Source organism: Misgurnus anguillicaudatus, chromosome 24, assembly GCF_027580225.2.
Source record: "Misgurnus anguillicaudatus chromosome 24, ASM2758022v2, whole genome shotgun sequence".
In the NCBI taxonomy this organism is placed as follows: domain Eukaryota; kingdom Metazoa; phylum Chordata; class Actinopteri; order Cypriniformes; family Cobitidae; genus Misgurnus; species Misgurnus anguillicaudatus.
The window spans coordinates 17,238,666-17,254,367 of record NC_073360.2 but is presented as its reverse complement, the minus strand read 5'-3'; the positions used below and the strand labels follow the sequence as shown (position 1 = coordinate 17,254,367).

General features: G+C 36.6%; 1 protein-coding gene across 6 annotated transcripts in view; it reads left to right on the top strand.

The window, feature by feature from the left end:
* Positions 1-15,702, top strand: part of ncam1b (neural cell adhesion molecule 1b) — a 126,369-nt gene that overhangs the window by 79,808 nt on the left and 30,859 nt on the right. For all 6 annotated transcript variants that reach the window (XM_055196268.2, XM_055196270.2, XM_073863239.1 and 3 more), the window contains 5 exons: positions 1,601-1,751; positions 5,141-5,328; positions 7,404-7,497; positions 7,755-7,925; positions 9,529-9,654. In XM_055196268.2, the coding sequence (XP_055052243.2) occupies positions 1,601-1,751; positions 5,141-5,328; positions 7,404-7,497; positions 7,755-7,925; positions 9,529-9,654 (730 nt within the window). The remainder of the gene's footprint in view (positions 1-1,600; positions 1,752-5,140; positions 5,329-7,403; positions 7,498-7,754; positions 7,926-9,528; positions 9,655-15,702) is intronic.

Below are 15,702 nucleotides of genomic sequence, written 5' to 3'. Positions count from 1 at the left end.
GCTAACCGGGTCATTGCAAAACCGTAAGTGAGCATGAGTTTGTGAGCACGCTTGCTAACGTGACCCTCTGACAGTATATTAAGAGTTTAAAAAACAACATCAATACACATCATTCATCAATAGTCCAGGTTATAAAAACGACGACAGACATTAAAATTTTTACAGGTTGTGGTTAGGAGACACATGTTGTTCCTAATAAAGTGGGTACTGAACCATCTTTCATTGCCAAACGTCTAGTAAATCCCTCCGTGAAAAAGTAATTTTAACCACTGATTCTTCATAGCCAAACGTTTAGTATATTCCTTCTTGAAAAGTAATTTAATCGCATATTCTTCATATATCTTCATCCTATGGTAGTGAAAACAACACAAACTGAAAACACAGCGTGATATGATGTTTACACACTAACTAGCTGTGGGCAGGTCATTGTTTTCGTTTCTCCAGCGGGCAAGGCTACTACTACTTTGCCTACTTTGCCAGCTACATGACACACTGCAATACAGGTCATTTTCGATTTTGGATCTGTGTGGCTCTTTAAAGTTGTTTATTGTTTAAGTGAAGTTAATACAAAATTCATCAAATGTGACCTTACCTGTGAAAACCCAGCTACAGTCTTTTTTTGTAATTTAGGGTTTCTACATAAAATCATCCTACATAATGTAAAGAACATTCTGTGAAAAATATAAATGTCTAAATATAAACCTGATATCTTTAATATTGATTTAATAAGGTTACCATTTCCGTAAAATTTGCAGAGAGGCTTCTGTGTGAACGCAAACGCGCCCAGTAAATGTTCTGGAATCGCTTCCGTGATGCGGACCTAGTAGCATTGCCGTAACATACAGTACACAGAAACCATTATGTGTGAACAAGACACAGAAATAATGTCGTAAGAGGCGTGCCATCGCAACCAGAAGTTATTTTTGAGCTTTTTGACACAGGGATTTAAACGCAGATCAACATTTACGACGAAAAAATGTTGTCAAACTGGACTGAAGCAGATATCAGGGAGCTTGTTACTATCTGCGCTGAAGCTGAGATCATTCACCAGCATGAAAGAACAGCTCATCATGCGCTCCTTATGATCTTGTCATGAACTAAAATTCACCCGCGTGGTTTCGAGAGAGAAATCACGGATAATTAGCAAACTTTAGACGCTGTGGAAAAAATATGTCACGTGGCTTTAAGGGATCTTTATGGTATGTGTGTGAATTCAAGCACATATTCTGGAAAATCATTGGCAGTGTAAATAACCCAAAAATCAAACGATCCCGGACAAATCCTGGATGCATTTTCCGTATATTTTCCGTAATCTCTTTGTGTAAAGGGTTAATGTAAACTTTTATGCTACTAATCTCAGTATTTGATTTCACAGACATGGTCACATAACATTTTATAATTTGATTTATTGTATATAGTCAGCTTTTTATTTATTTATTCATTTACCATTCATGCTATGTTCATCTATGACATTTGTACATCTAATTCCTATGAAAGAAAAACAACAGTTAACCCTATCGATCAAAGTCTAGTGTATTCATTGGAAGTGTTGCTGTGAATTTTGATGGAGGCAATTTCTGTTTTTCGTCTCTGTGTTTAGGGTCCTGATGGTGACGTGTTGGTCCGTAGCGACGCACGCGTGTCTTCGCTCACCCTTAAGTACGTCCAGTATACAGATGCCGGCGAGTACCTCTGCACAGCCCGTAATGCCATTGGAGAGACCGCACAGCCTGTGAATCTGGAAGTTCTCTGTGAGTCCGTCTGTAGCCTCATTAGCTTCTACCAGCTCAGTGTTTGATATCCCTCAAAGGCAAATGTTTAATTCACAGCAGTGTTGAGTTTCCCATGTAAAGATACTGAGCTCGGCTGTAAGCCAGAGCATATGGCAACTCGCTACAATGATGTTGTTAAAATGTATCAAAGCTGCAGCTCCCCCCTCAAGATTTTTACACCCATACACAGGAGATCAATCAAAGTTTATAAGTGAAAGTCCTTTTGACTTTGGGAAGATTCTAGCAATGTGCAAACAAAAAACACTGCCAACATATTTGATGTTTAATATATAGCTGTGTGGAGCAGGATTTTGACCAATGAGATTTCAGAATGGCAGGGGCTATCCAGCATGGTGCATCAAAAATTTAAACCAAGCAACCCACAAAAGTATTTTATTTTCTAGTTCAAATCGAGATTTAAAATTACACAGAAAATATTTAATGAATGTTGTTTTGTTGCATCTCACCTGGTTGGGACACTGCCTTTATGAAAATTTACCATGGTTTTATAAACAATAGTGAAGTATTTTCTTTTGGCATATTGATTATTATTTCAAAAATTATAACTATGGTTACTATAGCAAGACAATGATTAATTTAAGGTAATCATGGTTTAACTATAGTAAACCTATAGTAAGTGTGGGTCTAAGTAGATTTTTATTTAGCACATTTGCAGTTATTTAACATAAACAAAACAAAAGTTAGTAAGAATAAAAGTGCATCATGTTAAATTTGTATCTAGGTATTAGGGTTGGGCGAAATATTGTGTCTGCGATTTTATTTAATCAATCTCGAATTTATTAAAACAATATAGATTCGGGAAATCCTTGAATCGATTATTGTTGTGCATGCTTTTGAGGGATTGTAAGGAAGTACCGTTGACCCAGGGCAAGCATGAACGATGCTTTAACTTGCACCCTCGGGCCAGTGTTACATTGTCACAAAGTTCATAATTTGCACGTGTTTTAAGAAAACGTAAAAACAATCCTAATGCGCTACTCACATGCTGTTTAAGAAATCGCGCAAGCCACATCTCAAGGCTTCAGACAGCGTGCAAATACTGGGTTCATGTTTTTGCGCTTTAACAAGGCAATTTACTAGGGCTGTCAAATATATATATTAAGGGTGTCGATTGAAATTATGTCACAACCTCGAACTTCGAATAAAAAAATGGAATCGTTGATGCTGCCATGCCCCCATGTCACGTCCGGTCAGCTTGCTAAGCTTGTGTAGTGTAAACGCACATGCGGTTGAATGTGTTAATAGCCAAATGAGATCGCCTTCTCTCCGCCCATTTATCTAATTGAGTCCTCATCTATCTTAATAAACTTAAGAGAAAGAGATTTAATAATGTATGTGATTCTTAAGTCTATAATTGTGTTTATATCTGTCATTACATGGACTATAACAGCACGAAAACAATGTGGATTAAACAAATCACAGTTATAAAAATTACATTGACCATCAAAAGGCACATTGAAGAGGTTTTGCTCATAAATGCATGTAGAATAAAGTAATGTGAACTTGAGATTTTTATACTGTTACTAAACTGTACAGTATGCGCTGCAAACGCGGCAAAACATTTTATTGAATGCTGCCTCTGACTAAGAATGCATTACTTGTATAGTCTTTCAATTTTTTTTACAGTGTTAAGGAATTCATGTTTTTTTTTTCATTCAGATATGTAAATCAACATGTATAAATTGCTATTAGTTAATTAATGGGTAAATAATCGAGAATCGAATCGAAATCAAATCGGACTGAGAAAATGAATTGTTAGATTAATCGATGTATCGGAAAATAATCGCTAGATTAATCGTAAAAAAATTGTTTATCCCAGCCCTAATATGTATATATATTAATTTTTATATATAAAAGTTATACATAAATAACTTGTTTTTTAAATTTCTTAAATGTATTTGTGTGTTTATATTATAATTACATGCAATACACACGCAAATATGTTATGCAAACACAAACTTAAATTTTTTATGCGAGTAATCCCGATTAATATTTTGACAGCCCTACAATTAACACAAAATTATTTAGAAAAACCGTCTGTTGTGAACGTCTGTTGTGTAAATCCAAACTATTTAGAAAGAAACACATGTCTAACAGTATATTGGATCTGTAGGTCTTATGCTGGGTTTACACCAGACGCGGTAGACGCGGGAAGCGCAAGTGATTTACATGTTAAGTCAATGCAAAGACGTGATTAGGCATCTGCGGCAGATTTCCGTGCTGCGTTAACCAATCAGGACCTTGCTGTAGTAATGACGTGATTACAGCAAGCGAGCAGAGTTGCAGAAACCCCTCCCATGACGTGAATTTCTGCGTGAATGCCTCGAATGACTAGAATTTCAGGCGCAAATGAAGCGAGTAAACTCAAATGTTCAAGCGTCCAACTACGCGCGAATAACGCGTTTTTGCTGTCTCTACCGCAGCTGGTGTAAACACAACATAAAAGTGACAGCACAGTGAGCACACCAAATAAATTATGTCTGCAAATCTAAAATTTCAAATAAAATATTGATAAGTAATCGATATTAGACTGGATCAAAACAAATCGAAACCACATACAAAAGAATCGGATCGAAAAATTGGTCGCAATACCCAGCCCTAAAAGGTATCAATCCACCACAAAGCATCGAAACATTTCGTCAGTTTCAATAATACAAAATACTCTTTGCATTGCAAAAATAAATTAAAACGACATAAAGACAATAACAGAGATTATATATTGTTGCAACATAATAAACAATGCACACTTCTACCCACAATGTTTTAGCAGGCAAACGCTACCACCCCGTTCCATCCCATTGTGCTTCTCCCACTGTGCGTGTTTGTATTTGTTTTCATATTAGTAGTGGCGTATGCTGTGAAAAATCCAGCCTTCCCTTCTTGCATGTTTTTCTTGAATTTGTACCAGCGTTGTTGAGCTGGGACTAATGACATCTGAAGCTCAGATGAATGTGAAAACAACAGAAGTATCTCAGAGGGCTGGGTGCTTTTCACACGCAGTATGGGAGGAAATGTTGGCCCAGTCATGTCCATCACATCAAAGTCGTGCCTGCATGGAGAGGAATACTTATGCTTCCACATACGTCCACAAATGCATGCATTCAGCATCTCGCACCTCACATGCAACTCATTGTTTTCAAAATTCAGCATTGTGTTGTATTCTTAAGCCATGGGCATTTGGATCTTTTACCACCCTAATCCTCAGAATAAAAACATCAAAGATGATGGAAGAGGCGGTTTGTTCGCCCACAAAGGAGATAGATGGGATATACTGTAGGTAGATGAAGGGTCAGCTCAACCTGCAGGTATTTTGTTTTTACTTGTATGCGCTTTGCCTTTCATCACAGATGCCCCGAAAATCCAGGGCTCAGTAACGGTGTACACGTGGGAGGGCAACCCAGCCAACATCAGCTGTGAAGTCCTGGCTCACCCCAGCAATGTGTCTATTATGTGGTTGCGAGACGGGATACAGCTGCCTAACGCTAACACCACCAACATCAAGATCTACAACACGTCTTCCGCCAGTTACCTGGAGGTACGGCCCATGCAGATGTTTTCCTGAAAACATATGCATTTATTATACACCAGAGCAACAGGAAGGGAAATCGCACCATGTCGTGAAATACAGAGTCACATTCATACTACGTTCTCATTGAATTATATGGTTTTATTTATTAGGACATGATAAAATCATCTAGTTCTTAGCAGGTTTTAAAATAAGGTAAATACATTACAAAATATTTGTGTGTTTATATATACATAATAATTACACACAATACACACGCAAATATATTATGCAAACACAAACTTTTATTTTGTATGTGATTAATCTTTTGACAGCCCTATCATAATTTAATAGCTTGTTAAAATCATGTTGGTGTATGGTGGGAAATGAAATAGAAAAATATAAGATTTGGAGATTAAAAATGAATGCATATATTTAATGTAGGGCTGTCAAAAGATTATTGCGATTAATTGCAAAATAATTACACACACACACACACGTTATGCAAAAACAAACTTTTATTTTGTTTTTGCATGATATATGTGTGTGTGCACTGTGTGTAATTATTTTGTATATATAACTACACACATACATGTATACATTTAATTTTTTTATCTATATATATAATATAAATATAATTATAATACACACAGTGCACACATATATTATGCAAAAACAAACTTTTATTTTGTATTCGATTAATCACAGTTCATCTTTTGACAGCCCTCATTTGATTATATATTATATTGAAGAAATTTAAGATTTTTAGAACCATAAAGATTTATGGGATTTTTTGATAATTATCTCAAATATCTCATTTATTATTTTTTATTGAATTACAGTGGTATTTATACATCATTGTACTATTTGTTGTCTTTAAAGCAGAAGTGTGTGTACAGTGTTTGTCGCTGGCAGTATTGTAAGATTGAACCATTTTACTTGATGCTATAGTTTAAAAAGACACTGAATAACAGTATTAGTTTTACTCTAATACAGTAAAATACATTCAGAAGGCAAATACATTTTTAATGATCCTTAATAAAAGTAGCCTTAATAACCATAATCAAGTTTTAAGCAAAATAATGAAGCAAAATAAAAAAAATGATCTAGCTTATCTTTTTGATTCAGGGTTGCCAAGGGTTTTATTTCTCTGCAGAATTGGGCTATTTTGTCCATCTTAAAGGAGCTGTATGTTGGTTTTTGACTGTACTAAAAATGCTAATATAAATATACTATAATATATTTGTAGATATTTAGGAAACATGCTAAATTCAGGTATCTGTTTTCCTGAAAAACAATCCTATAACGAATTTTTCTCATTTTGAAATGCGCCTTCCAGTCCGAAATATCTGTTTTTGTCTGTGTGATCCTGCCTACTGCCAATTTACCTAATAATGTATTTCGACAGCTCGGTTGCCAGTTATCACCGTTGCCTAAATGAGACCGCAATGGCCCACAAAGGCCACCTCTGTTGGACACAACCTCCGAAATGAGCCGCAGATTGAGCTATAATAATCCACACAAGCGGGTTTGTGATTTGCAGATGACAAAAACGTTGCAAACACATAAATGAGCAGATAAACGTATGCCTCCGTCGTCAGTTGCGCTCCTGTGTCTGGCAATATTGGACTGTCTCCAAAACGTAATGTTACATACAACTCCTTTAAGGCATCATGATGTTATATATGAAAACAGGCTGTGTTTATGATTAATACTACTATACAGTAATTCAAGAAGAAAACGTACGTTTACGTAACTGTAAAATACGTATTTTAGGTACGAGAGTGGCTTATATAGACCTTTGTTTTTTTGGATATTGTCATTGGGCTTGTTTTGGCCTACTTTTGATTGGCAATTAGGATGGTTTTATTACGCTGACCTGGCAACCCTACCTGGGTGTGTTTTCAGGTGATTCACAGAGGATGCGATAGTGTTGCTTTAGGGCACTACTGCATCCCTTGTCTCATCAATATTGTATCACGAGAGCACGCGGTCAAGAGTAAATACACATTCTGCTAATGGAATGACAACAGTAAAACACGCGAGTGAAAGATAAGTACCCAGATAGAAGCCAGAGGTTAATATATTCATTTGATCTATCACAGGTCAACCCAGAGTCGAGCGATTTCGGCAACTACAACTGCACTGCTTCCAATGAGATCGGGACCGAATCCCAAGAGTTTATTCTGATCCCTGCCGGTATGTTTTCTCATCGATCTCACTAAACTTGCACATGCACAGTTGGTTATAGCAGCAGTAAATCACATTGACATTGAACGTTTGGTTGCATTTCGATAGCGAGGTATATATATTTTTGTAAATCACTTGACATTACAGCCGCTGCTTGATAAACTGACTTTTTTACTGTGTGAAAACAATATTAGGCCCAAAGCCATACAGGCCGTGTAATTAGGTGTAAGCCACATTTGAAAAATTGTGTCTTACCTGTTGCGCAGATGTACCCTCAGCGCCCGTCATCACTCAGGCCCTGCCGTACTCCAGCACGGCTCAGGTGCTTTTTGAGGAGCCCGAATCCACAGGAGGAGTTCCTGTGCTCAAGTACAGAGCGGAGTGGAGAGCGGTGGGCCGAGAGAAATGGGTTCAGCGCGTCTATGAAGTCAAAGATGGTGAGTTGTCAACATCAGTGCGTAGCTTGCAGATTTTAAAAGTGATTATTTAGATATGCATGTCTTAAAGGTACAGTAGCAAAGTGTACATTTGTAAAATTGTAAATTTACAGTAGTAAAGTAAGTTTATGCAAGATCAGTTTTAAGCTAGAAGTACACAGGGTTCCCACGGGTCCTTGAAATCCTTGAAAGTTTGTGAATCTGGGGGAAAAAATTCAAGGCCCTGGGAAGTTTTTGAAAATATACATACATAGATACAGATCATTGAAAGTGCTTGAATCTTGTTTTATGCAAGACGTTTTCTGAAAAAAATCCATATTATTCCCTGGATAATATCATAACATTTCTAGCCTTTAAGCACACATGCTAAACAGTTCGCTTTAAATGCTTATATCTTCTGTATGCGAATGTTGATTCATACCAAAATGCTTTTTTGCATAGTTGTGTTTGACACATGAAAACGTCTCAGGTTATGTATGTAACTGTTGTTCCCTGAGAACGGAACAAGACGCTGCGTCTCCCTTGCCATACTTCCTGTGTCCCTGTATTGTCTTTGGCAATATTTCAGATAGCGATATACTTCTTGTCTCCCGTGTCACCCTGTCTTTGCCGTTAAGCCTCACTGAATTTGATATACACATTCAGACGTACTTACCCCTGGAGACGTCCCCAAAGTGTTACCGCAGTGACGCAGTGCGTGTTCCCTCGAAAGGGAACTGTTACAATGTATCTTAAAAGGTTAACACTTGAAATGTGTCCCCACATTTAGTCCTTGAATTTGAGGGTATTGGACCTGGAAAGTCCTTGAAAAAAAGTCCTTGTGTTGTGATTGGATAACATCTTAGCTTGCCATTAGCTTAACTGGCGACTGACGTATTCCCGTGGGCGGAGTTTAGTCAAAAAACTGTTCTAGTGATGTCATTAAAACAGGAAGTAGAGGGCTGTAGTCCAAACCGGCCGTTCGCTGTAGGCTTTGAAAGGCGAATTCTGTTAAAGAAAATGTGGCAGTGAACTTTAAGCTTTATCATTTTACAGGTATTATGAATGATATTATAGCAACATTACACACTAACTAAAGTTTAAAAAATGGGATCAGATAGAACGTGAGTTAGAAGTAAAAAAAAGAACTGTAGTTAAATAAAAGTGTATATTTTGCAAATTAAATGTTCTTTTACTTTTATAGAAGTACAGTCGCGTTTTATGCATACGCAAGGGTTCACGTACAGTCGTAGCCCAGTTGCTTTGCATTTTATAGCAATACCCATATGTCGAACGCCTGTGTACACATACGAGTCAAATGGCTGTGCGTTCGACCGTGCACATACACCTAAAAACACAAGATTACTCTAGGCTTTACATAGACATACCCAAAAGGTTTGCTATTGTATGGCCATTGTAATGATGTTGCTGTGTTGTTTTTGTGAATAAGGAATTACAGCACCAACGTATAGCTCACAGTGTTAAATGTCAATTATATTTCCTTAGCGTTCAGCAGCAAGGTTTCATTTTGCCAGTTGTAACAGCCCGCGACTCACGCACAGCGCTGTTTATAAAATAATAAATGGGATTTTGATTAAATCTGCTTCTCGCTTTATCCCGGCAGGACTGAGTTCAGTCACAGTCACGGGCCTCAAACCCGAAACCGATTACGAAGTCAGGATGTCTGCCATCAACGGGAAAGGCGAGGGCGAGAACAGTAAGCTGTGGGCCTTCAAAACCGAACACGTCCGTGAGTATCACGTTCTTCTCTCTCAAAAGCTCATTGTTCCATCTGCACAGACATTGAATGTGAAGTCTGGGGTTGACGCAGATGCTGAGAGGTACAGTGTGTGCTGATGGTGTTAAGGAGCAGGACGTGATGATTTAAGTTCACAGTTTATAAGTTAGCGGCTTTTATTTTGCCAGTCGGTTTAATATGCAAACAAATGTCTCATTTTACTGAATTAGAAAATCTTACAGTAGCACCACAATAACGCTGTATTAAGTGTATAATGTTTTTAGATGTAAACTTCCTCCATCCCCATTTGAATATACACTAAGCCATTTGTGGGTTCATATAGTAGCTACCCCTAAAATGTGTAAACACTGAACATCAACCAATGGCATGAGTTTGAGGCGGGACTATCTTTTTGCCCGACAGATGAGTGGGAAAAATGAGTTTTTGCAATTTCTTTTAAGGATGTTAGATTTGTGCCACACGTTGCTTGATTTTAGTCCCATCTGATCACAAAATGTTTTCCCACAATGCAACAGGGTCACTTATGCAAACTCCAGACATGCCAATACACGTTTTGGGCAGTGGCTTCTGTTTTTTTAACACCCACCATATGAGTCAGTGTTATGCAGACCTTTAGATAAGGTTGCTTTGTGCAACTTTGGTCTGTAGCATCTCTCTCAAGCCTCCTCAGTCAGTCAGTCATGCAGAGAGTTTTAGGGACCATTTCAAGGCCGTGGCTGGGGTTCCTGACCACATTTGACAGCTCGGCAAGCAGTGCCCAGTTCAATATCCAAACACATCCAAACTATAGTGTGTTTTAGCTTTCCATTCCCCTATGCAGGGTATGCATTATTCATTGTCAAGAAGAACCCTGTGCTTCTTTTAATCATTCATAGCTTTCGCCTATGGATGTGCTATGAATGAAAGCTAAAAATTTCCTCGACTCGAAAGACATCAGTTTCTGTTTCTAAGAGCATTACACTAAAACGAATGCCTAATGCCACGTTAGAAAGGGCTAACTGTCAATTTGTAATTCAGTAAAATGAGAACATCGGTTATGGCGTTGGCGTAAAGTACAGTATATGAATACATGAACACACATTATAATATATGCCGTTTGCACCATGCATTAACTATTTCTTATGTGAATAATTGATACGTATGAGAAATTTTATGCCAGTCTCCTGTTTTCCCTACATGGTACAACAAGACGTTCTGCTCTCATCAGTCAGACTTCTCATTGCTTCAGAATATCAATAAAAAACAACCCTAGCACAGCACACTATGGGAATATTTCTGAGGTTGTGTTGATATTCTCAGCACGTATAGAAACCCCACACGATTACCCTCTTGCTCCCCCTGCTGGTTGTGATGAGCTGAATGTTTCAGACATAGAGTTGTCAGGATCACTATAATACACTCAACACATTGTGCACTGAGATTAATTTCCTGTCAGTACAGAGAACAAAGGCATTTAGTGTGCTAATATCCAGGATGTAGTCTGGAGCCTAAAGTATGAGTGATGGGAAATCTTGTTACAGGCTTTTACACTTTGACTTTTGACTATTTATGTGATTTCCATTTCATATTTTATGTAATTTTTTTGTATGTTTTCCCCCCACTGGATTCTTTAGATTTTTCTGACACGAGTAAGTGTCTCATAACCCTGTAATCATTGTGTTAATTTTTTTGTTTCAGACATTTCTCATATACTGTACTAGTCAACATTTAAAGGGAAACACCACAGTTTTTCAATATTTTACTATGTTTTTACCTCAACTTAGATGAATTAATACATAACTATCTTTATTCAATGTGTGCACTTAATCTTTGTACAGCACTTCATGAATGTGTTAGTATTTAGCCTAGCCCCATTCATTCCTTAAGATCCAAACAGGGATGAATTTAGAAGCCACCAAACACTTTCATGTTTTCCCTATTTAAAGACTGTAACATGAGTAGTTACACGAGTAGAGCACTTAGTTTGCAGCACTTCAACCTCGGGGGCAGTAATATTGACAAAAGTAGTCAGGAGTGATGATGTTACTGCACGCTGAGGTCGAAGTGATGCAAACTTAAGTGCTTTTCCGCCTTACAATATAGTTCTCATTTTTTATCCGCATAAAAAAATCGCCACATTTTATTTTGTGTCACCATACTTACTCGTGTAACTACTCATGTAACAGTCTTTAAACAGGGAAAACATGGAAGTGTTTGGTGGCTTCTAAAGTCATCCCTGTTTGGATCCTAAGGAATGAATGGGGCTAGTCTAAATGCTAACACATTCATGACGCGCTGTACAAAGATTAAGTGCACCAATTGAAAAAATATAGGTATGTATTAATTCATCTAAGTTGCGGTAAGAACATAGTAAAATATTGAAAAACGGTGGTGTTTTCCTTTAAAGTGTTTTGAAAAGGTTAATCAAAATTGACAAGAACGGGTATTGTTTTTTTTTAAGACAACTTTTATGAAAGGTTTTGATCCACTTCAAATGTTGACTAGTGTAGTTTCTTCACATAGCTTAATTTCCTCAATAGTTTGTTCACTTTGGTTTCATTTACCTGTAATATTAAGATGTATAAAGACCCCATGAAGTACATTTTGGAGATTTGTGGCTTTTTATTTATTTTCTAGCTGCAATTATTTAAGTAAGTGTAAATGCATTGGTAACACTTTACAATATGGCTCTACTAGTAAACATAAGTAAATGCATTAAAGGAACAGTATGTAGGATTGTGGCCAAAACTGGTATTGCAATCACAAAACTTGTGGCTAAAACTGGTACTGCAATCACACAACTGGTGGCCAATACACAAAATGTCAACATAAACATCAGTTGAGGGCTGCAACTCCACTTTTTAAATGACAATATCCTGGCCAGACCACTGAGTGATATAATATAAATATATTTGAAATGATTTCTTAATGTCTAGTGACAGATCAGGGCCATTTTACGATTAATTGATATAAATTTCTTACATACTGTTCCTTTAACTAACATGAACAAACAAAAAAATGTAAGTGTGTTTACATGCACAGAATAAGCGAAAACTATCAAAAATCTGCTTATTATAGAAAACTGTTTCAAGCGTTTACATGCAAATCAATAAACCGCCTATGCATATAACTGCGTTTACATGGCACTTGGAGATTTGTCAGGTTTCCCGCAGGCAGTGATGTCACTGCCTATGGTACATAATAATCATTCAAAAAGCTGACGGCATATCTGTCTTAAGCTATACTGTTGCATCTCTTTTTGTGTCTGCAGAACCTGTAAATATAACATCAGCTTTTATTTCAGTTTTTCTGCCGCCTACTTTAGTCGAGCAGAGATTTTTATGCGTTACATCGAGTTTACATCCGCGTGTGATGTTTATCTTTCACACGTGGAGACATGCGCACATGAACAAAACGGTGAGAAAGCCTTTTAAGGTGTTTACATGCCGAAATCAGGATAATGAGTTAAAAACTACCCATGCTGACGCCGTTTATGGGCTTTCTCCGATAAAAGAAACCGTTTTACGCGTTTACATGACCTCACATATAATCAGTTTACTAAGCATAAGTAAGACTGTACATGAAGAGTTTTGTTGCAAAACGAGATAAATCCATTTTTTTACATTTTTGTCAAAACATGTTTATTATTATGTTATCATGTTATTATTTTGTTTTATTGTGCTACTTAGCTGTATTTTTTAAGTTATGGAGGTTTAAATCAAAACAAACCAACTGCAGTTGCATTGAAATTAATTGGAATGCAGAACCAAAAAACGCGATTTCTGAACAATTAACAAAACGGTGGTTATCTCGTTTTGCAACGAAACTCTTCACATGTAAACGCACTCAATGAACATATAGTTCAATATAGTTGTGAATAGTGAATACAGTTGTTCAACATGTATTAAGTCCTGTTAATGTTAATTAAGGTCAATACAGATATTCGGTGGCACTTTGTTTTGCGGTGTCTTTGTTACACATGCTACATGTAATTATTATAGTAATAACATTTAATTATGCATAATTACACGCAACTAACCCTAAACCAAACCCTAATCCTAACCCCAACCCTATAGTAAGTACATGTTGTTAATGATTATTGCTTAGTACTTAAATGTATAGTTACACTGTAACAGTGATGCCGTAAAATGGAGTGTGACCAGATATTCATGTTACTTCATGATGCATTAATTATAGTTAACAGTTACAACACTTGATTTTATAAATGTATTAATAAATGCTGAAATTAACATGAACTAAGATTTATAAATGCTGTAGAAGTTGTTCATTGATTGTTCATGTAAGCTAATGCATTAACTAATTGTTAACAAATACAACCTTTTATAAAGTGTTACAAGTGCATTTTCAGTTGACTGTATGCGTGTACACTACTGTTCAAAGGTTTAGGGTCACGTGACTGAAAGGTGTTTAAACATTTGAAATGTTGTTTTGTAGCCAATAAATACTAATTTCTTTCATTAGATAACTACAATTTTAGTTTAATAATGGTTTTATAAATTGCATGACTTTGACTAAATAATAAAGAAAGCAGCCAATAAGAGCCCAGAATAGATTTTACTTTAGCTCGGTTTGCTTTTTCATTACAGTTTAGTGCCGCTTCAGAGTGGGTGGGATTATAGACTTACAGTATCTTTACACTCATGCCGCCTCCACTGCCGTAACATCACTCAACACGGGAGCAATGAAGCATATCGATATAATAGTGTTTTTGATTTATGGCATGTAGATGTTTTTCACCGCTAAAAGACAACAAAAGCACACTTGGTTTGCTCGATGGCAGACAAGAGCCAGCTAATCTTGCATTTAGCAATGACACTAGCAGTGATGATCTGCCGTATTAACAAGTCACGTTTTAGTATCAGTACGGCTCGCTTGGAACCTCAACTAAGGTGGTACTAAAAAGTATCAGGTACTACACTGTCAGAAATAAAGGTACAAAACTGTACCTTTTCTGTCACTGGGGCTGTACCCTAAGTTTTCGTTTGATACCTTTACAGGAATACAAAACAGAGTACAATTTTGGGTACATTACCGTACCTTAAGGACCTACATTGTTAGAAAAAAGTCTAAATATGTACCCTAGCTGTCAGTGGGGCAGCTCCCTTAAAGGTAATTGTATGAAACATAAGGTACAGATATGGAAACATTTAGTACCAATATGTACCTTTGACATACTAATATGTATTTTGAGGTACTAATAAGCTCTCTTTGGTCCCAGAATGTATTTCTGGGGTACTAAAATGAAATCCTTAGGTGCAAAGCTGTACATTTTGAAAGGGTACAGCCCCAGTGACAGAAAAGGTACAGTTTTGTACCTTTATTTCTGAGAGTGTAGGTACTGGACACAATGGACCCCCCCCCCAAAAGTAAGCAGTACTATCCAATGGAAAAGCACCATAGATAGAATTAATGAGGGACCCCAAACTTTTGAACAGTAGTGTAATTTTTGCAGTCTTAATCTTTTGGGGAACTGCAACTCATCTTGCATTGGCACATCAAAATATTTTGCCCAATGTATCTTCTTCCTTTTATATAGCAAGTAAAAATAAAAATTTTTGCTCGTGAGGTAATATTAAAAACGATTGGCTATTTAAAAAGAGGTTAAATGTTGGATTTACAGCAAGAGGAAAAGAACAGAAATGTACTGTAGTAAGCCAGTCCATGGGGTCTTTAAATTGTGATATAAAGATGTTAGTTTTTCCTTTGTTAAAATCAAATAAATATAAAAAAATATAGGGAATTTTAATTATCAATTGTTTCACATGCTCCCTAGATGAATTTTTTTATTTTTACACTGAGGAAACAGGTTTGTTATCCAGCCTTATAATAATCCTTATAGCTATGGTAACATTACATTACATCAGTCCCCAAGAGCTTTCCCTATACAATAAATATTTATATTGTTTATTAGTTTTCTTCACATACATCCATGTTTTTTCTTCAAGAAACTCACAGTTAATCCGATTTTTATTACACATAAAGTATTTAAAGTTTCTCAACTTTGAATACTTTTCCACCATTTGAGAACCCCAAGACACG